The sequence below is a fragment of the Clytia hemisphaerica genome, unplaced genomic scaffold (assembly GCF_902728285.1).
Source record: "Clytia hemisphaerica strain Z4C2 unplaced genomic scaffold, Clytia hemisphaerica genome assembly, whole genome shotgun sequence".
NCBI classification, from domain to species: Eukaryota; Metazoa; Cnidaria; class Hydrozoa; order Leptothecata; family Clytiidae; genus Clytia; species Clytia hemisphaerica.
Window position 1 is genome coordinate 573210 of NW_027103987.1, and position 21644 is coordinate 594853.

General features: G+C 37.1%; 1 protein-coding gene across 1 annotated transcript in view; it reads left to right on the forward strand.

The window, feature by feature from the left end:
* LOC136811122 (DNA topoisomerase 2-alpha-like) overlaps positions 1-21405 on the forward strand; it is a 26950-nt gene extending 5545 nt beyond the window's left edge. The window contains exons 2-24 of the mRNA XM_067067727.1: positions 2280-2514; positions 3201-3264; positions 3529-3766; positions 3969-4181; positions 4518-4694; positions 4874-5116; positions 5373-5672; positions 5862-6098; positions 8030-8245; positions 8824-9031; positions 9640-9761; positions 13504-13884; positions 14301-14500; positions 14898-15033; positions 15737-15932; positions 16230-16486; positions 16644-16727; positions 16956-17265; positions 17636-17823; positions 18008-18412; positions 18974-19057; positions 19988-20131; positions 20731-21405. Of these exons, the coding sequence (XP_066923828.1) occupies positions 2280-2514; positions 3201-3264; positions 3529-3766; positions 3969-4181; positions 4518-4694; positions 4874-5116; positions 5373-5672; positions 5862-6098; positions 8030-8245; positions 8824-9031; positions 9640-9761; positions 13504-13884; positions 14301-14500; positions 14898-15033; positions 15737-15932; positions 16230-16486; positions 16644-16727; positions 16956-17265; positions 17636-17823; positions 18008-18412; positions 18974-19057; positions 19988-20131; positions 20731-20931 (4839 nt within the window). The 3' untranslated portion in view covers positions 20932-21405. The remainder of the gene's footprint in view (positions 1-2279; positions 2515-3200; positions 3265-3528; positions 3767-3968; positions 4182-4517; positions 4695-4873; positions 5117-5372; positions 5673-5861; positions 6099-8029; positions 8246-8823; positions 9032-9639; positions 9762-13503; positions 13885-14300; positions 14501-14897; positions 15034-15736; positions 15933-16229; positions 16487-16643; positions 16728-16955; positions 17266-17635; positions 17824-18007; positions 18413-18973; positions 19058-19987; positions 20132-20730) is intronic.
* The last annotated feature ends 239 nt before the right edge of the window (positions 21406-21644 follow it).

A 21644-nucleotide genomic window follows, 5' to 3' on the forward strand; every position in this document is an offset into this window, starting at 1 on the left:
TATACATGGGGGTGTCAGGGTCAAATTTCTGATTTGCTGTTTAGTATACGTGTACTATACAGGGGGTGTCAGGGTCAAATTTCGGATTTTCTGCTTAGTGTTTGTGTACTAAAAAGCCAAAATCAAATCAAATTGTGATTTATTTTACATTTTTGTCGAAAATTTTTTTAAATTCTCAATTGTTTTTGTCAATTTTCGAGAAAATAATTTGAAAATTTTTTATGGGAAGAATAAAAAACTTGCCCCAAAGTTTCAAGTTTTTTGGCTTAAAATTTTTATTTTATGAAGGGGTGTAGGGGTATATTTGGTAGTTTTCTGGATAGTATATTGTACTATGTAAGGGGGGTGTTGGGGTATATTTGGCAGTTTGCTTGATAGTATATTGTATTATACAGGGGGTGTCAGGGTGTATTTGGGAGTTTGCTGGATAGTACTGGATAGTATATTGTAAAATATAGGGGGTGTTGGGGTGTTTTTGGGAGTTTGCTGGATAGTATTTTGTACATTTTGTACTATAGGGGTGGGTCGGTGTTTAAAATCGAAATTTGCTACAAAGTACTGATACATGCCGCTGTTTTGTACATGGACCCCCCCCCTGTACTAAAAAGGGTGGTGGTCTAATTTCTTGGAAAAAAATCCAAAAATCAAGTTAGTACCCTATGGGCCAGTACACTGACTCGGTACCCCCTGTTTTGTTGGACCTACCAGGACCTACCCCGATAGGGTGTAGCCTGGTTAACCAAGCCAGTTTTTACAAGGTCAAGATTCAGCTGAAGACAGCATTATCGGTGCTTTAATGATTTTTATGATGTACAGAATTTTAAGTTTGCCTTGAAAAATTGGCTTGGCTTCTGACCCCCCCCCTTCTTAAGGGGGGATGACACCTTCCAAAGAAGTGAAGAAGGGGGATCAGAAATTTTCACTAGCCCGAAACCCTTGGGGGATAGGCATTTTTAAAGGTTGGGGGGATGCCAAGAAGGGGGATCAGACCCCTTTCTGCACTATGCTTGGGCAAAGCGCGCATTCATATTTTGAACGCAGAAGTCAGTGAGACTCAGCGAGCATTTGGCCTCTTCTTATTGGCCATAATAGACCATGTGATAAGAAACAAAATTTTTCGTTTATTTTGAAAGCGCTTTTCACTTCTCAACGAAAGACTTTTTGAACATATTTTATTCTGTACTTTTTGCATAAAAAGAAAGAAATGATTTCTCTCTCCCTCTTTTGATTTGAAAAACCTTTATATAACTGAATAAAAGAGAAGTTGAGTAAATAGGTAGAAAGGTGTATTTATTTAACAAAATCCTTATTTTTATATTTTTGCCTTTTTTATGCGAATGAGTTATGGGAAATCTTTTATTGAAAAATATTTGTTGAACAAATTATACAAATTTATGTACATTTACAAAAATGTGCCCGGGAAAATTTGAAATTTGGTTTTTGTCAGTTGATAAGAAACCGAGTTTACTGTACTAAGCCAGATATTCAGTCACAACTTACCATCAGATTTTACCAGGTGACTGAATCAATCTGGCTTAGATTTCTAGGCTAGGTGGGGTGGAGGTCCTATAAATTAACCTGTGTTCGTTTGTTCGTTCGTTTGTCTGTTACTAACTTTTCTCAGGATTAAATCATAGGAATCTTTTGATTTTGGTACAAAGTTGCAAAATGGTGGTGGTCAAAATGTGACGGAGCCCGATTTTTGAAAAAAAAAAAATTGGGGGCAAATTTGGGCCAAAAAGCGGCTAAAAAACAGGTTTTTTCTGTTTTTTTTGGACTTTTTGGAAAATTGGATCATTAAAATTTTTTCTGATTTTTTGCATGAAAGTAGGGTACCATCATAGGTAAAAGATGGCTCAAGTAGATTTTTGCAAAAAAAATTTGTTGGCTCAAAAAACCCATGTTTATCTATAAGAATCACTATTTATAAGCATAGATCAATGTTCTTAGCCAAATTATTAGTTTTATTATTATTTTTTCTAAAAGAAGAAAATGTCACGGTAGAGCGCGATGGTTTGAGTTTTCTAGAAGCCTTATTTATTATAAAGCTATGCATTTTTCTGATAGTGGATTGTTTTCACAAAGAAAAGCGTTTAATATCTTTTTTATTTCTTTTTCAATTTTCAATAGTGTTCATAGTTTCTCCCAATATATATGCTTTCATTTTTCTTTATTTTTTTGTATTTTGACCAGTTATGTCTTATGTGTTTCATTGTTTCAATGTTCATTGATTAGTTTGATAACCAAGTAGTTCCATAAAAGTATCACTTGTTTATTAGGAAGTGACAAACATGGAATCCAAAAAATCTACCAACAAAAAGAGGTTATCTGTCGAGAGAATTTACCAAAAGAAAACCCAGCTCGAGCATATCATCCTACGTCCTGATTCTTATATCGGCTCTGCTGAACCTACCACCCAAAATATGTGGATATGGGACGATCAGAAACAGGCCATTGTCAACAAAAGCATCACATTTACACCTGGTCTTTATAAAATTTTTGATGAAATTATTGGTAAGTTTATTGTTCAAAAGATTTCTCTGGCAAATTTTTGCCCCTGCAAAGTTTAATTGAAGGCAAGTATTTGTCAAAACTTAGCTACATACAAATAATCTCTGCAAGTTTTTTCTATAAGATTCTACCATGGCTTGGCAGTAGGTTTCAGGTGACCCCTAAGCCAATGACACGTCAAATTTTTTCGAAAATCCTTTTCAAACAATCAAACAAATACAACAGTTAGTTTAGCTTATTGCTAAATAGAATAAATGCCCTAAGAAATAGGAGATAAGCTAAGTACTGACAAAAAAAAAGTTCAGAAAAAAATCACCAAACATAGAATCTAGCCCTCAGGTCCATCTGAAAAAATTTAGGTGACCCCTAACATGGTTAGTCCCCCCTAGCCACAGGCTAAAATCAGGTACCAATTGCTGCTCGACCTTTTAGCCCCCCCCCCTTAGGCCAGGGGGGTTCCAGCCATGTTCTACTTTAAACAACATTGATTATTAGATTTAAAAATCATTACGTCTTTGATAATGTGCTGTGTTTTATTTTTCATAAACCACTGTGAACCACAAAGATTAGGACTTAACAAGAAAGAGATTTTTCATTTCCCTACCAGCTATTAGGTCATACATTCTAGACTTTGCTCTTCTCCTAATGCTGTCTAAGAAAGTTGTTGAATTGATTTCTTTCTATTTTAGTGAATGCTGCTGATAATAAACAGAGGGATCCCCGAATGAACACAATCAAGGTCAAAATTGATCAGTAAGTAAATTATATTTGTGTCATTATTTAAAACTGAAATCTTTCAGGGTATATTGACTTTGTTCAGTCTTGCAATTGCTTCCACCTAGACCTCTAGAATAGCAGTTTCTGAACAAATTATATCTGTTGGCGAGCTAAATCAACTCCCATCAGATATTGGTTTATCCCTGATCTTTCAAATCATAGATAGAAAGCTGATACCCAGTTTTACCTTGATTTCTTCAAAGAAAAATGTTCACCTTACTTTCTCATTTTTTTTTACAGAGAAACCAATGTTATTAGTGTTTGGAACAATGGAAAAGGGATTCCTGTAGAAATGCACAAAGAAGAAAATTTATTTGTACCAACCCTTATCTTCGGTCATCTATTGACATCTAGTAACTATGACGATACAGAGAAAAAAGTTGTTGGTGGTCGAAATGGTTTTGGTGCAAAATTGTGTAACATCTTCAGTACTAAATTCACAGTTGAAACAGGTTGCAATGGAAAGAAATTCAAACAGGTATGAGAATGCGCAATGTTTGTGGCATCATCCAAACTTATTTTATAACATATATTTACCTTCTTTGTTGAATGTTTAGTGTTTTTTTGTCAGTCAGAGTCACTTGGTACTTGGTTTTATTGAAAGCTTCAAAACAAAAATTGATTCATTTGTGCTTCATTCTCTTATTCTTATGTTTGCTTAACGTTCTTTTGTATCTCAGGTATGGAGGAATAATATGGGAAAAGCTGAAACAGAAAAGATTGTTGATTACACAGGGACCGATTTCACATGTATTACTTTCTCCCCTGACTTAAAGAAGTTTGGTATGGAAAAATTAGACGATGATTTTGTGGCATTGCTTAAGAGACGTGCATACGATATGGCTGGTGTAGCGAAAGGTGTTTCGGTCCAATTGAATGGGGATAAACTGAAGGTACATATTTATATTTTGCGTGCTGTATTTTGTGCTGAAAATAACACAAGATTTACTAAGATTTGAAAATCGTTAGAATTGCACCGTCTAAAAATAAAATTCAAACAACAAAGAATAAATAATTTTTGGAATGAAAATATTGACCAAATCATTCAGATCTCAAAGTATTCTTTGCACATCAATTATTTTTGACTGCAATCGAGTTGATAGATTCAACACTTTGGCCCCAAGAATTGCCCATTGTCACTGCTCACTGCGTCAGTAAAAATTTTTGACCCAGACGCTTGGGCTTCCAGAGTAGAAAGGGAGAAGATGACGATGTAATTTTTCTTCTAGGTGAAAACATTCAAGGATTATGTCAACCTGTATTTGAAAGGTACAAAGAAATCAGAAGATGATGAATTGCCAAAGGTCATTCACGAAATTGTCAATCCCCGTTGGGAAGTATGTGTGACACTCAGTGAAACTGGTTTCCAGCAAGCTAGTTTTGTCAACAGTATTGCTACCACTAAGGTAATTGATCATCTAAAAATGAACATACTCTTGTTGTGGTTGACTGATTTTCATAGAAAAAAAACAAAATTTAGAATCATATTGAATTAATTACTAATGGTAAAAAATTGTTTTGTAATTGTTCTGAATACAATTTACAATTGAATCACAATTGCTTAAAAAAAATTTCTACGCTTTAGGGAGGCTCACACATAAACTACCTTGTTGATCAGATATGTGAAAAACTGATATCTGCTGTCAAGAAAAAGACCGGGAAAGGCGGTTTCAACATCAAACCCTTTCAAGTCAAAAGCCACATGTGGGTTTTTGCAAACTGTCTGATTGAGAACCCAACCTTCGATTCGCAAACCAAAGAAAATATGACACTAAGGAAGAATGCTTTTGGCTCCGCTTGTGAATTGAGTGATAAATACATCAAACAGGTCAGTAAAATAACACAGACAGAGACAACTTTGTGCTCAACTCAATTCAGTCAGAGTCACTGATTCTACCACTTTTCCTTCTTGTGGTTTTCAGTGGGTCTTAATGTATTTCTCTACTGAAGAATTTAATAGATTCACTATAGTTATTACTGTCTGGAAGTTGAATGTATTCCTTTTGCTTTTTACCCTATTTGTAAACAAACCAATCTCTAATATTGACGGAAGTAACTTATTTTAACAATATTCATTTCTTTAGGTCCAAGATTGCGGTATTCTTGAAAATATTATGAACTGGGTCAAATACAAAAGCGAGGCCCAACTGAACAAGAAAACTTCGGGTAGCAGTAAACATACTCGCCTAAAGGGCGTCCCCAAACTCGATGACGCCAACATGGCCGGCACGAAGAACGGGCGTGATTGTACTTTGATCGTCACAGAAGGAGACTCAGCTAAAGCCTTAGCTATGGCGGGGCTGAGTATTGTTGGGCGTGACAGATATGGTGTATTCCCACTTCGTGGTAAACTTTTGAATGTACGAGATGCCTCGCATAAACAGGTAAATGCTGTTGTTTATTTGAGACAAGTCATCTTACCCTCAAATGTGTCCCTCTTTCAAAAAATACAATACTTTTCTGTCCCACTCTTGGTAATAGTCGAGGTAATTCTGTATCTTTCTATTAGGGATTATATTAAAAAAGTTTGAGCTTTGGTGCTTATTTCAAATTCTTGTTTTTTCTTCTATCAGATTATGGACAATGCTGAGATCGGTAGCATGTGTAAAATTATCGGTTTACAATTCGGTAAGAAATATACGACGGAATCGGACATGAAAAACTTGCGATACGGGCACCTCATGATCATGGCTGATCAGGATATTGATGGTTCACACATTAAAGGTCTGGTCATCAACTTCATACACGCCCATTGGCCTGACTTGTTGAAATTACCCTTCTTAGAAGAATTCATCACACCTATTGTCAAAGTAAGTTTATGGTTATTGTTGGGGTAACTCGAAATTGGGGGGGGGGCTACTTTAGAATTCTAAAAATTTTGTGGGGGTACCAAAAACGATTGGGGTACCTGAACCCTGGATGACTCTATGTTGGTATAAAGTAGACTCGCGCTTATTCGGACTTCTATTATTTGCATTTTTCTGTAACTATTACCAGTTCCCGTTAAGGAGAAACCCTCTTAAAATACTTTGTATAGTTCGAATCTCTCTGTAATTCGAACAAATAAGATTCCCCTTTCCACTTCGAATTATTGAGAGTCACCTGTAACGCAACACGCTTTTTATTAGCTTGCAAAAACGCCACAAGTTTTTTCGCTAAATGTAACCAGCCATTGGTAAAGTTTTAAAGGCTTTTTAAATTTAAGGCAAAATTTTATTTCTTTGATATTTAAGCAAACTGTCGCATTGATCTTTATTTGCGACGTCCTTTGTTGGACCTACCCTGGTGGAGGTCCTATAAATTAACCGTTGTATGTTCGTTCGTTAGTTACCAGCTTTTCTCGAGATTGGCTCATTAGTTCTTTCTGATTTTTTGCACAAAGATGCATAACTATAAACCCTCGAATGTGACGGAGCCCGATTTTCGAAAAAAAAAATTTTTAGGCAAATTTGGGCCAAAAAACGGCTAAAAAACGGGTTTTTTGTGAAAAATTGGATCATTAATTTTTTCTGATTTTTTGTAAAAGGGTACCATCATAGGTAATAGATGGCTCAAGCAGATTTTTGCAAAAAAAAATTTTTGGCTCAAAAAACGCATAATTATCTATAAGAACCACTATTAATAAGCATACATCAATGTTCTTAGTCAAATTACTCAAATATTTTTATGAGATAGATGTATTTTTTGCTCATGAGGGCTTACTTTTGAAGAATATGTGTGTTTAGACATGAAATTTAGCCTGCTTGGCGTGTTTTTATAGAAAAACTTGCCAAATTCGATATTTTTTTATAAGCACATTATCAATTACTTAGGTATTAGCTTTTCTCGAGGTTGGCGCTTTCATTCTTTATGATTTTTTGCACAAAGATGCATAACTATAAACCCTCGAATGTGACGGAGCCCAATTTTTGAAAAAAAATGTTTTTGGGCAAATTTGGGCCAAAAAACGGCTAAAAAACGGGTTTTTTGGACTTTAAAAAATTGGATCATTAATTTTTTCTAATTTTTTTGAATGAAAATAGGTAAAAGATGGCTCAAGCAGATTTTTGTAAAACTCAATTTTTCAGCTCAAAAAACGCATCTTTATCTATAAGAATCACTATTAATAAGCATACATCAATGTTCCTAGCCATATTACTCAATATTTTGATGAGATCGATCCGATGTTTTTTTTGCTCACGAAGTCTTGAATATGAAAGAATATTTATAGAGCATGAAATTTTGGTTTTTAAACGTTTTTTATAAGAAACAAACGACTAATTTTAATAGATCGTCACTATTAGTGTTCTGAATGATTGTTTAATGGTCACGCTCACGTAGATATCAATTATAAATGTGTTAAATGCATAAGCAGGTAGGTCCATAAAAGTATCACTTGTTATCTCAAAGAAATTTCTGGTGTGTGCAGGTGTTTGCTACTCTCAGGAAGCACTCCCCTGCTAATGGTTTGTTTTGGAACTTATTCCACCCGGAACATTCTTATTTCAACGAACCCTGCCCTAATCCCTCCCCTTATTTGCATTTTGTGAGAGTTGCTTTCAAAATCCCTTATCTTGCCCAAACATCTTTATTAGCCCTCAAGATATCTAGACAGGGCATTCCTATCCAACATTATTAGGTTTTGAGCTTTTTCCCACACACACACCTCGCTAATTGCGATCCTCTTTTTTTTTATGGCGCAAGTCTTATTATAGTAAAAACTCATTTTCATTCGGAATTTTTTTATTTAAAATATTTTTAGGTCTCCAAAGGGAATCAAGTGTTCTCCTTTTTCTCCATCCCGGAGTTTGAAGAATGGCAAGGTGAAACACCCAATCACAAATCATGGAGAATAAAGTACTACAAAGGTTTGGGTACTTCAACCAGCAAAGAAGGAAAAGAATATTTCTCCAATATGCAACGTCATCGGATTGTGTTCGATTATGACGGGCCGTCTTGTGATCAAGCACTTATCATGGTAAGAGAATTTTTATTCTTTTCATTTTTTTTGTAGATCAGTGTTGCAGTGTTTCTTTTTAGAATTAAAGTCTGAATAACCAGATGGGTTTTGAGATATTCCATGTAGACTCTTTCTATGGTCTTGAGCGAAACCTCCCAAAAGTGATACTCCTTTTCCAAAGTTGAGTATGGCAATTTGAAACCTCTAAAAATGGGTCTTTGCACGGTTCCTAACGTCCATATTCTCTCATTGCGGAGAGTCGAGATTGAAAAAGTTAGACAAAAAAATTCGAAGGTAAAAAATATCTTGAACCTTTAACTTTAAAAGGATACGCTATAGTAAATAAAATCGCATGTCAAGCATTTTGTACTGCTAAACTTTCTCCCATAAAATGTTTCCCTTAGCCTTTGTTAATGTGGAATTCTTCAATGAGAGAAGTTATACTTAAATGTCAAGTGATGACAAGCAGTTACCATTAAGATTTTAACTTTGCAAAGAGATATTTCTTTGAGCTTTTTAAAATTTATAACCGATTTGGCTGGTTTCTCCGATTCATTTCGATCCAATTGATTAAACTGAAATTCCTCCGTTACCAGGCTTTTAGTAAGAAGCTAGCAAACGATCGTAAAGATTGGTTGAACACTGGAATGAATGAACGCAAAATGAGACGAGAAGCCGATCTCCCTGAAATTTATCTGTACGAGAAGAACACCAAGTCTGTCACATATCGTGACTTCGTTAATAAAGAATTGATCCTTTTCTCGAATGCTGATAACGAAAGATCAATCCCTTCAATGGTAGATGGTATGTTTCCTCTAAATATATTTTACTTCAAGAATTAAATCCATCCGCAGACACTAGTTTCGCCCTTCCCAGGATTCGTCAGTGCAGCTTGTGTAAGCGAACATAGACTGCTGTTGTCACTAGAGTGCTCAAAACACTTATTGTTGAGCTTTGCATAATCGCTTGTGATGATTCAACACCAAGTACTTTGAGAATTAGAAATCTGATCCTTTTGGACGTAGCTTGTAAATCAAAGAAAAATTGAGTTATTCAATTTTGGCTGGTTTACAACGTTGTTTTCGACTAACCAATATTCCACCAACGGTTAAATAATACCGAGTTTATGTATGTGTGTTTTTCTGCGACGGAGACAGTAAGGTTCTAATATGACTAGTTCCTGACCAGCTGCGGACGACGGTAAATCAGCACTTTTACCGTCCTTGAATTTGCGGGTCAGAATTGTGGGTTATTCCAAATCGCTTCAGTCACTTTACCGGCGTTACCGCGTAGAAAACAGCAGTGATCTCTACTCTAGTAAAGGCTAGATAAGCTACTGCAAAGACTGTTTTAGAAAATCGTCAACCTTGGTATAATTTGGGTCACGTCGGTTTTGTTTTGTTTCGTTTTAGGTTTGAAACCAGGTCAACGTAAGGTGTTGTTCACTTGTATGAAAAGAAATGATAAACATGAAGTCAAAGTTGCTCAATTGGCTGGTTCTATCTCTGAATTGTCCGCCTATCATCACGGCGAGGTAAGAACTGAACTCCCTCAAACAAAGCCGGAGAAACTTGTATCTTTTTTTGTCGAAATACAATTGACTCTCGCTAATTCGAACTCGAATGGGGAATCGTACCCGTTCGAATTACAGAAATTACTTTAAGAGGGTCTCTATCCTTGACAGGGACTGGAAACAAGTTCGATTTATAGAAAGATTCGAATAATAGAAGTTCGAATAAGCGAGAGTTTACTGTAAGCAGGCATTTTGTCAAAAAGAAAGAATATTTCCTTCTCTGTGACGTGCACCAAAACTGTTGATGATGATCATATGTGTGAATGAAATCTGCAATAGTACCGTAACTTTATCTCGTCTATAGACAGCAAACTGTCCGGTAGAGATTTCTAAATTAGGATTTGCACTCACAAGGAGTTTTTGTTAAAGATTCGTCAAGATTCCCGTTAAAGCTCGCAAAAGCTATTAGATGCAACTAGACGGTTCCCGTCGTCGCAAACGCCGGTTAACGGTTTTGCTTGCACATCAAAAGCCTTTAAAATACTATAATGTGGGTTAATTCCTGGCTTAAAATGCCGAATACAATGATAAAAAATATACTTCAAAACTTTCTACATTAGTCAAAATTTTGTGTTTGTAAGCCTCGATGATATGTCTTTTTAAGAGAACGGAAGTTTGTGTTCAATGAAATGCCATAGTGACCCTGTTAAAATTATCGAGGGTACCCGTCGTTGCAGACGCCCAAAGGTGTCTGAGGTGGTGAGAGGGTTGCTTCTAGGAAAGAAAAAGCCTTAGTTGTGAAGGAGAGGCTCGCGCTTTGCGATTGAGCACTGAAGGTTTTCCCGTTTGTTGGCTTCACATGCGGACATCTTAAGACCGGCGCATATGCAATGCAACCAACATTGAAACCTTTTTAAATAATGTTAGACGAAGTTTAATCATCAAACAACAATGTTGGATTTTGTTGCGAGTGTTGATATAAAATAATTCGAAATCGTGCAACAAAAATGCCACACCTTTTTATTTGAAACTTTGTGACGTCGCAGTACTTTTTCATGAAATTGACGTCAGAACTTTTTTCGTTTACAAATAGCAGTGTAGAGTCTTCTCTAATCCGAGTTTTCTTTTTTTTTTTACCGTTGTGTCGAATATATTATCTTAACTTATACAATAATAAAAGCCGGAGGCATTCCCGGTACGCTATAAAACAATTCTAATAAACTTCTTTTAAAAATAGCTAGTTTGGGAAATTTAATAAATAAATAAAAATTTAGAAATTGATTTTGGAAATTGCTTCAGCAATTTCAATGTCATTTGATTCAGTGAGGTTTTGGTCTCTCAATGACCGTGAACCTCTAACACACATGATAATACAATTGTTCAGGGCAAATGAAATCTTTCGATTTATCCAATTTGTCACGATATTGTAGTTAATTCCACGCTTTTCAGCAATCATTTGGCTGAGTCTCTGATAAAATTTTCTACATTCGCGTCCTTTACGTCCATTTGAACAGAATACAAGGGGCGTAAAGCTCCCATGCTCAATCTGAATCACACGCTCATTGTATGCCCTCTTCTTCTCTTTTTCGTTAATTTCGTGAGCTTTCTCGATATCCATATTTCCATAACGTCCGGCTAATGGGTTAAACACCCTTATATCGAAAAATGCCTTCTGATATGGAATCCAGAAATCCCTAGCACTCACATCCAATCTTGCTTCATTTGACTTTATAGAGCCTTTTGAAATCTCTTCACCAGTGATCGCCTGAAGCGGAGGTTCAATTCGTACGTCCTTACAGATCTCAGTCAGAAGATCGGCGGTGATGTTTCTTAAGATGTTATGACGCAATGTAACAAAACCCCCTTTCTTACAGGATAAGGCATGCTGAAGATCGAATCGTGCACCACATGAACATGTTTTGGGAAGTCTGCTTAGCGGTTTCCCGTAGCGTATCTTGATGAGATCCCAAAACACACCTTTGTCGAGTTGGTAACCCTCCTCTTTGAGTGGGAGAGTCGAGAGCCAGATTGATGCTCCTTTCGTCGAGTTTATTTCGTGTAAGCGTTGCTGCGTTGTTGTCATGTTCTCGAACACGTGATCTGCCTTCGTTCGATGGTTTTCTCTGCGACAAGCCTTGATGTTGTTCTTTATTTTTCGCTGTTCGTTTTGATCCAGATTATATGATCGTTCTTGGTTGGCTATGTTGTTAACCAGACTTTGTGTCATCTCAATTGAGTTTTTGAACTCGTTCTTGGCTTCCTCAGCAAAGATAGGTATTCCCAGCCCACCCATGCTTGGTGGAAGAGAAAATAGCTTTCGTTCATTGCCTGTAGGCTGGATACCACCAGTGATGTTTGGTATGAACTCTGTTGTAATGATGTTATCGAGCTGGTGTAGAAAATCGTCAATGCCATCTATTGTTCGCATAAAGTACGTGATTTTATGCTTGTAGCCATTTATAAAGCATGCATAAGCTTCATGTGGAGCGAACTTTGCAATGTTAGATAGCGTTCTGATTTCATTTGACCAATTAGTGATTTTCTCCATCATGAAGTCTCTGCGGAATTGAAGAGAGCCAACAACTGCGCCAAGATGTTTACGTCCATTTGTTGTGATTTTGATATCTGAACCAATGAATAAAGTTTGAGCTAGGTCAACATTGTGAGGTTTAACGATCAACCATGACTTTGAAGGTTCAGGAAAGTATCCATATTTAGGACCAAGTCGGCAGACTTCATCCCATAGAATCTTAAGGCCAACCAGCTTGCCAACACCAGCAAGATCATCTGCGAATGCTGCAATTTTTGCATCGGCTGAGATTGATTGGATTCTTTCGACACTTCTCAGGATCAAGGGAATTATAGCAATAGCATATATGAACATTGCTATGGGATCTCCCTGTGTGGTTCCCTCCATTGACTTGATTTCAGCACCACCAATGATGAACAATCTTGCTTGGTATTGGTAGCAGTTGGTGACAAACGTTGAGAGGGACGGACAAATGACTTTGGCATTATGGATGAACGCCATGCGGTTCACGCTGTTAAATGCATTTGCCGCATCGATGAGCAGAACAGCTTCGGTTTCTTCATTAGCAAATATTTGTCTGATTGCGTGAACAGCAGCTTCCGATCCAGCTTCTTGACCAGCGCAGACTTGAAGGGAACCAACACTTTGAAGGACATCGTCTTTAACGACGGAAGCAATGACCTTTCCAATAATACGTCGGAGTACTTCACCAACACCAATCGGGCGGATGCCAGGGTTTTTGTTCAACGGGATAAGACGACAGGCTAAGATTGGCTGAAGTGAATCTTCAGAGTGAATTTCTGTACAAAGAGTTCTAGCAAATCTCGCCAATGCTTTGCACAAATCAGTAGACTCTTGACCATATTGTTTGGATGTCAGCAATCTCTTCCAGCCATCTCCATCCATTCCAGAGGGTCCAGAGCCGCCTTTAGTTCTTGCTGCTGCTTGACGAATTGCATCAGCATCGATTTCTTCAAAGATAACAGGATGGACTTCGATTGGTTTGTCTGTTAAGTTAAGTCGAAGGTGGATAGGTTTTCCAGCCGCGGCGTTCAAATTTTAGAAACCTTAACATATGTTACTGGGCTAGCGTTACAGACATTTTTCATAAACTCATTTAGTATAGTAAGATGTACAACATTCTTTCAGACCACCGAAGAATCTCTTGGCTTATCATTATGTTTGACTTTGTTATCAATATCAATTATAATATTTATAACCAAACCTCTTTAGATGAGCTTGATGGGTACAATCATCAACTTGGCACAAAATTACGTTGGTAGTAATAATTTGAACATCTTGGTGCCGCACGGTCAATTCGGTACCCGGCACATGGGTGGTAAAGACAGTGCCTCCCCTCGTTACATTTGCACCATGATGAGCTCGCTAACCCGTCTCCTATATCCTGTACATGACGACTACGTTTTGAATTTCCTATCCGAAGACAACCAAAAGATTGAACCAGAATGGTACTGTCCTATCATTCCCATGTGCTTGATTAACGGTGCAGAAGGCATTGGTACAGGATATTCTACCAAGGTACCTAACCACGATGTCAGAGAGGTGGTTGAGAATGTCAGGCGAATGATCGCCGGTGAAGAACCACAAGCTATGGTAAGTGAAATTGAATACGTTTATATAAGGAAAGTCAAAACCCTTGGTTTCTTTAGTTTGCAATAACAAGAAATTTTCTTCTGTGTCATTTATTTCGTCAACGGATTCTTAACTTAGGAAAAAGAGAAGAATAACAGTTTGTAAAACACTTGAAGTTATGGCTTTGTCTTTGCATTCAATCTTTAACCGTAAAATACTAAGGGTCATATTTCGCTGCAGCTGACGCATGCAATGGGCTTTTTCAAATACCTCACCACGGTAATTTATCGTTTTTTTATAAGAACTCTTTATAATCACCATTCCCGCGTTGCCGTGTTCGAGTAAAGGCAGACGTCTGCTCGTCTAGCTAAAACGATGATTTAACCAAATTGTTTGACGTGTTATGCATTTTAGTATATATTAATCTTTCTGTGTAGAAACCGTCTTACAAGAATTTCACTGGTACCATTGAGCACGTGGAAGGACAGAAATACCACTGCACTGGTATCGTCAACGTCATCGACGAAAACACGATCGAGATTACAGAATTGCCCATCAGAACATGGACACAACCATACAAAGAAACCGTCATGGATGTCTTTCTGTACGGAACCGATAAAATACCAGCATGCATTACGTAAGTTTGCACTAAACTATTCTCTCAGTATATTGATGCAGTAGTGTAGTGGTTAACCTCGGCCGCTGTCAAAGAGGTGGGGGCTCTATTTCCACTCGGTGCTGTGATTCACTTGACAAGTGAATGTACCTTCGTGCCATGTGAGGGGAATAGGGTAGACAGAAACTCAAGAAGCCTGTCGTTGACTGCTAGGTATCGATTCCACAATACACCGTGGATAAGGTGAGGTTGTGCTGGCATTGTTTCCTAGTGGTTCACGCCCGATCAACGGACTTGATCCAAAAAAATGTGAATCAGTTGTTCGTCAGTTGTAACAATACAAACTTTAATGTAATGATTAGCCAATTAGCCAGTTATATCACGGTCAAAATCCAAATCCTGAGATTTATATTTCTAGAGACTACAAGGAATACCACACGGACACGACCGTCAAATTTTTAGTTTCCATGACGACAGAACAATTGAACAAAGCAGAAGACGAAGGCTTTTACAAGAAATTCAAGTTGGAGAGCAACATGCTTCTCAGCAATATCGTAAGATAGCTTCTACTTTTCTATTTTATTGGGCTGTTCCATTAGATTTCCATATATATATAGGGGGAGGGTTGACGAACCTTTTCAAGCCAAAAAAAAAAGATTCTTCGAAAAAAAGCTTTGGTAAAATTCTTTTCATTCGTTAACTGAACGAACTAATATCAGTCTTTTAACCCCTGGTAAATGAAAAAGTTCTTCTCCATACCCCCTGGAAATTATTTTACGATTATCCCCCGGAAATGTTCGTCCTCCCCCTGCATGGATAATAAATGGAATGGCCCGTTACTATTCTTTCTCTAATAAACTCCACGGATAACTCATCTTTTGCCGACTTGAAATTTCTTGTTCTGGTAATAAATCCTCTTAGACTTGGATGAAAATGTATGAAAGAACTCGATCAAAATCAAATAAACTGATGGCGAAGATATTTCTTTTTTTATTTCTACACTGTTGGGCATCCTTTACGATCAAAAACTGGTCAGATGATACAACCTTGATCCCTCCGTTCTATTTCCAAAGTTTTGCTATCCAGGATTTTTTCAGGTCGGCAGGTTTAAAGTTAAATTCGGTCGGGTGACGGCAAAGCGACTAGTCTTAAAGGGGAAATCAACAAATCTCTGAAAATTCAATTTTTTTCAAGTTCACAATTCAATCTAAAACTGTTTCTAAATAGTTAAGTTACTACTTTAACACATCGCCATAGGTGTTATTCGACCAATACGGATGTCTCAAGAAGTACAACAATACATTGGAGATTCTCCAAGAGTTTTACGGCATTCGTTTAAAGAAATACCAAGAACGTAAAGACTTCTTGGTGGGAATGTTACAAGCTGAAGCAAGTCGGTTGGAAAACCAAGCTCGTTTCATCATGGAAAAGATTGAAGGAAAGATCATTATCGGTAAACTTTTGTTGGTCGTTTGTCCCTTTTGGTATAATGTTACATAGTTATATAGTTCAGAGTCTAATTCAATAGTTTAGAGAGTCTACTAGTATTGTGTAGCTTGGAGCAATTTTTCTAAACGATGTCAGTCGAATGGAATCGACAATTGTATCAAATCGAACCAATGCGACTAAATTCAATTATTGAAAAATCGATCGAATTATACTGTGATCATTGGATTAGATTGCAATTTTACAAGTCAATTTGATTAAATATCATCATCAATCTCAATTTAACAATAATATTCATTTTAAGAGAACCGCACGAAGCGAGATGTGATAACCAAACTGGTGGAGCGTGGTTTTGATTCTGATCCGGTCAAGATTTGGAAAAACAAAGTATCGAAAGACACTGCTGCGGTTGATGATGAGAGTGAAGCACCGGCCACTGACTATGCAAGCTCGACATCCACTACCAGTGGTGGCCCTGATTTCCAATATTTGTTGAGTATGGCCATCATGAGCTTGTCCAAAGAAAAGAAAGATGAACTGCTCAAGCAAAGAGACCAAAAGGTACTTTCAAATGAGAAGTTTGACTCCTTTGATTATCTGGAGTCTTATTTTCGCAATATTCATTAGCCACTCATCAAAATTCAAAGTCACTTGCCGTTTGTTGCATTAACTTTCTGATTTTTTTCATATTTTTTGAATTTTTTATTTTTTTTTGTAGAAAGAAGAGCTGGACACGTTGCTCGCCAAAACACCAGAAGAATTGTGGTCAACTGATTTGGATGTTTTTAGTGAAGAACTCGATGTAAGTATTTAGTCACTAATGTTTGGATTAACGTGTCATTAAAACAGTTTCATGGTCGTCCAGGGCTACCTGTGCTCTTATCGGTCAAATGCAAAAATGGTTAAAAGGAATTTTTAATCAACCGAAAACTATTTTCAGCGCGAATCTTGTATCGTCGCGAAAACGCTTCTTATTAAAGAATTCATTTTCCATTATTTTTCCATATTTATTTTTCCATATTTATTTTAGCGAGTCGAAGAGCAAGAAAAAATGGACGATGCTGCTTCTGCTGCAATGTCAAAGAAGGCCCAAGGGCGCCTAGGAGCTGCCTCTAAAAAAGGCCGTAAGGTTAAGGTCGAGAGCCGTGACATCAAGAAAACGTTTGACAAGAAACCCAAAGAGCCATCGAAAGCCGCCCTCAAGAAAGTGAAGGACGCCTTTGGTTTTGACACTGATTCGGTGAAGAGTGAAGATACGGCTAGCGTTACATCTAAAGCATCTGAGAAACCGGCATCCGAAATCTCTGAACCTCTATCATTGGCTGATCGATTGAAGAAAAGTATGTTATTGAAAAATGATTGCATTACTGGATAGCCTAGCATAGCCATTATAATTTGAACTATTGATGTGCCAATTTTGAAAAGCTCAAGCAGTTAGCCTATACTAGACGTTCACGGTTGGATAATTCTACTCTGATTCTCGTTGGGGGCGGGGGGATGACAGAATTAGACAAAACTGTTAATTTTTCTAGCACTCGTATTACACTAAGATTGGTTATTGCATTTAACTAGTTTTTGTCTGATTTTTCTCGGAGGTTTTTCAAAAAAGGCATGTGTAAGACATGTAAGACTTTTTGGCAGTAGGTAGTGGAGACAGGACATGTTCACGCTGTCAATTTTGATATATTCTCTCCCATTCTTTCACTTCAGAGAAGCAATCGACATTATCATTCAAACCATCAAACGCCAAGAAATCAAAGAAGAAGCTCGGTAGCGATAGTGAAAGTGAAGATGAAAAGATCGAAGATTTCTCCGACGATAGCGACAATGATAACGACGACGATGACGATGATGACGAATATGTTCCAAAAGCCACCAAAACGAGAACTGCTAAAAATGTACGTTACACACACTAAATTTTGCCAATATTTTGGTGCAAGTTTTAGTTCCAATTTTGAATTGACTCTTTTTAATCCATCTTTATGAAAATGTTTTGATCCATCCTCCACCTTGCTTAGTTGATGTGATGTTATTCTTCCACTTTGTCAATAAAACTTCTCTACTTTCTTGCTCTTCATTTAGAAAAAGAAACTTGTGATTGACGATTCTTCAGATAGTGACGTCGACATAAAGCCCGAAGATGATGACGACGAAAATCCCGACGTCGCTGAAACCAGGGCATTAATTGAACGCCTCACACCCAAAAAAGACAAAAAAAAAGCCGCCTCGTCACGTGACAGCAACGAAGGAGGAGCCGCTAAGAAAGACATCTTTGGTGGTGGTGAAGGATCCAGTGCTGATCCTATCTCATTAGAAGATTCGCCCAAAAAAGATTCTCCAAAGAAGACGAAGAAAGCTACTACAAAAGCTGCGGCTGGTGGAAGCAAGAAGGAAACGAAACCTAAAAAAACGGCTGCTTCAAAGGCCAAAGAAGACCCCAAACAAAAGAAATTATCGTTTGCCACCAAAACAAAGAAAACTTCTACGGTATTTTTCTCTCAGCTTGATATTTTACCTCGTGGTTTCCAGAAAAAGAAAACAGTTGTTCTTCGAGAAAAGGTAGACAACATACCCTGGCACCGCAAAGATTAGTTCGCTTAACGCATTTCCTTCGTATTTTTTTTGCATTGTGAGTTTTGCATCAGGAAGGATGCGGACGACATGAGCCTTTTCCTGTTCTACCTATTCAGAATAGGGACTTTGTGCTCGCGACACAGCAGAGCCATGGCGTAGCGATAACATTACTCTAAAAAGCGGGAGAGAACGATTGTTCTCGGGAGTGCTTATTCATTTGAGCAAAGATACCATCAAAGATGCAATGCCCTGCATACCTCCCCACACTCTAATATCAGAGTACGGTACCCAATTCCCCTCACATGGTATAGGTAAACCCGGCCGAAGTACAGCCCCTTGCTAAGTGAATCGTTGTAGCACCGAATGGGAATCAAACCCATGCCTCCCATATCGGAGTCGAGAACGATACCCACTATATTACAACACCTTACACCAGTTTATAATTAATTCCATTTTATTGCTTATCTTCTTCAGGAGAAATTTGAAATGAGCGATGACAGTGATATTGAAATCGCTCCACCTCCTGCCAAGAAGAAAGCGACAACCTCTTCTGCCGCTGTATGTACACCATTCTTAAATTCTAACCCAGGAATAGCATCGTCTTTACCCTGAACTTTTTGCATGTAATGTGCAAACACGGACCTTTGGGATCTATTTGACCAATCAGGAAGTGTCCGACGCCACAATATTTATTACTCGAACATTTTGTTTATTATTTGGGATCCTGAATATGAATTAAAAAATACAGGACTTCATACCGGGTGACCCACGAAAAAGTTCGGACGTTTCTCGGCGTCTTGAGGCCGAACAAATGTCCCAAAGTGCTTGGAGTTTTATTATTTAGAAAGTAGATATCCTAACTTAAAATCCGAGCCATTACTTTTTAAATTTGACGCACAAGTTCCCTAGTTATGAGCTTTTAAACTCAAAATTCACTTTTCGGAAAGTGTAAAAAACAGGTAAAAAAGGGGTATCAAATTAGGTATTTTTAGACGTTTTTGATATACAGTTTTTGAGAAAATTCCTTGAAAGTGCCAATTTTGATAAAAACTAGTCTTGGTTTAAACAAAAAAACTACTTTTAAAAGGTGTTTTTTAATAATTATTAATGTCATAAAACTCGTTAAATAAGTCAATTTATAAGAGATTTTCTAATTGATTGCATTAATTTAATACCTCTTTTTTACGTGTTTTTTACACTTTCCGAAAAGTGAATTTTCAGTTTAAAAGGTCATAAGTAGAGAACTAGTTGGTCAAATTTAAAAAGTGATAGCTCAAATTTTAAGTTAGGATATTTACTTTTTAAATACCAAAATTCCGAGCACTTTGGGACATTTGTTCGGCCTCAAGACGCCGAGAAAGGTCCGAACTTTTTCGTGGGTCACCCGGTAGATGATTTAAAGACCTATCAATTAAATCAGCAATAGGATCCTGTATTTCTGGAGTTTTTTTCCAAATTGGTGACAATACCCTGTTTTTCTTTTCTCAGACAAAGAAGAAGAGCACCGCAACCAAATCAACAAAATCGAGTAGTGTAGCAGTGAAGAGGAAAACTAACTCAAGTGATGATGATTCTGCAAGTGAGGATGATAAGCCTGCAAAGAAAACCAAAACTGCAAAAACCAAAACAATGGTAAATTTCATTGATTATTTTCCTTACAACAATACCTTGCTACGTCGCGGTTAACCTGGTTATAGTCTTTTGATATTTCAAAAAGTTTCAATTGACCATACCTGATAACGGTCTGATATGGCATTTTTCACCAATAGAACAAATCTGAGTTTTCACGTTAAGCCGATATCGTCTATTATAGACCTTGGAAGAACGATATTTTTTTAATTTTCTTCTATAATTTTAAGCTTTCGGTCCAGATTTACCAAAGCTGGTATTATACCTTGAGTGGGTTAATTTTCGTGATCAGATATCTTCGTGAGACAACGTTTTTCAAAAATAATTTTATTTTCGAGAGCATAGAATACGGAAGTTTTGGTGGGGATAAAATTTCGCAAATCAGCCTCTTTTTGACCGAATTTCTTTCACTTTCACAGGGAGTTTTGGCAAGATCACAGTTTGAAATTTTACGTGAGGATTATATTTTGTGAAGCCAAATATTTTAGAAATTCTCACGCGTATTAATTTTTGCAAATTTTCAGTAAAACTTTCAAAACTCGCGAAATATAATCCTCGCGTAAATTAAGCCACATTCATTTTCTCTTTCTTTTCCATTGCAGCCGAAATCGAGCAAAGTTCGTAAAGTTGCTTACACCGTCAGTGACGACGACGACGAATCATTTGTCGCCGATGAAAAAGTCGAACCCCTACCCGCTCGTGATCGTGCAGGAGGACGAAGGGCGGCCGCTGCTAAAAAGACATACACTTTCTCGTCTGACGATGAGGACGACGATGATGATGATGATGATGATTTCTGTTGATTTCTACGTTGTTTGTCTCGATGACCTTTTCACCAAAGGTATGCCATTTGTACTTTCGAATTGGCCAAACGAGGCAGTGTCCTAAAATGGATTTACTTCTTTTATAAGGCACCATCTGGTTTTTCTGGCGATGATCACAAGATTGTTGTTTTTGTAATGATGAGAAAACGCAGACCAGCTTGTAGACCTTTTTCTTTGGTACTTGGGAAAAGTCGAATAACAGAAAGATGGAAAAAACATTTCACAATATTTATTCTCTTTATTTTAGCAATTACGTTTTTTTTGTTTTAATGTCTTTTATAAAATTTAAAATTTTTAAACACTTGCGCGTATGAAATTTCTTCATGTTTTATGATAACAGAAGATGCAAGAATAGTATTTTAATTATTGGTAAAATATAAATATTTCAAAAGATTTTACTTGTAAATATATAAGTCTTGCTAATGCTAAGAATTATAAGTTTTGTTCTAAAAACCTTTTCTCATTATTATACCCAGTTTACACAACGGTTTTTATAAGAATAGTGCGCGTTAGTTAAGGGCTTCACCCTTGTTCTTGTTCTTACAATTTAGCCGAAATTTAGGGATGATTTTCCTATTCTAATACCCTTAGTAAAAGAGTGGTATTGTCGGTATTGTATTAGCATGAGTACACCAATGTGATATATTTTATAATTGAAGCCTTCGGATATTCTTAACTATTTGAATTTTAAG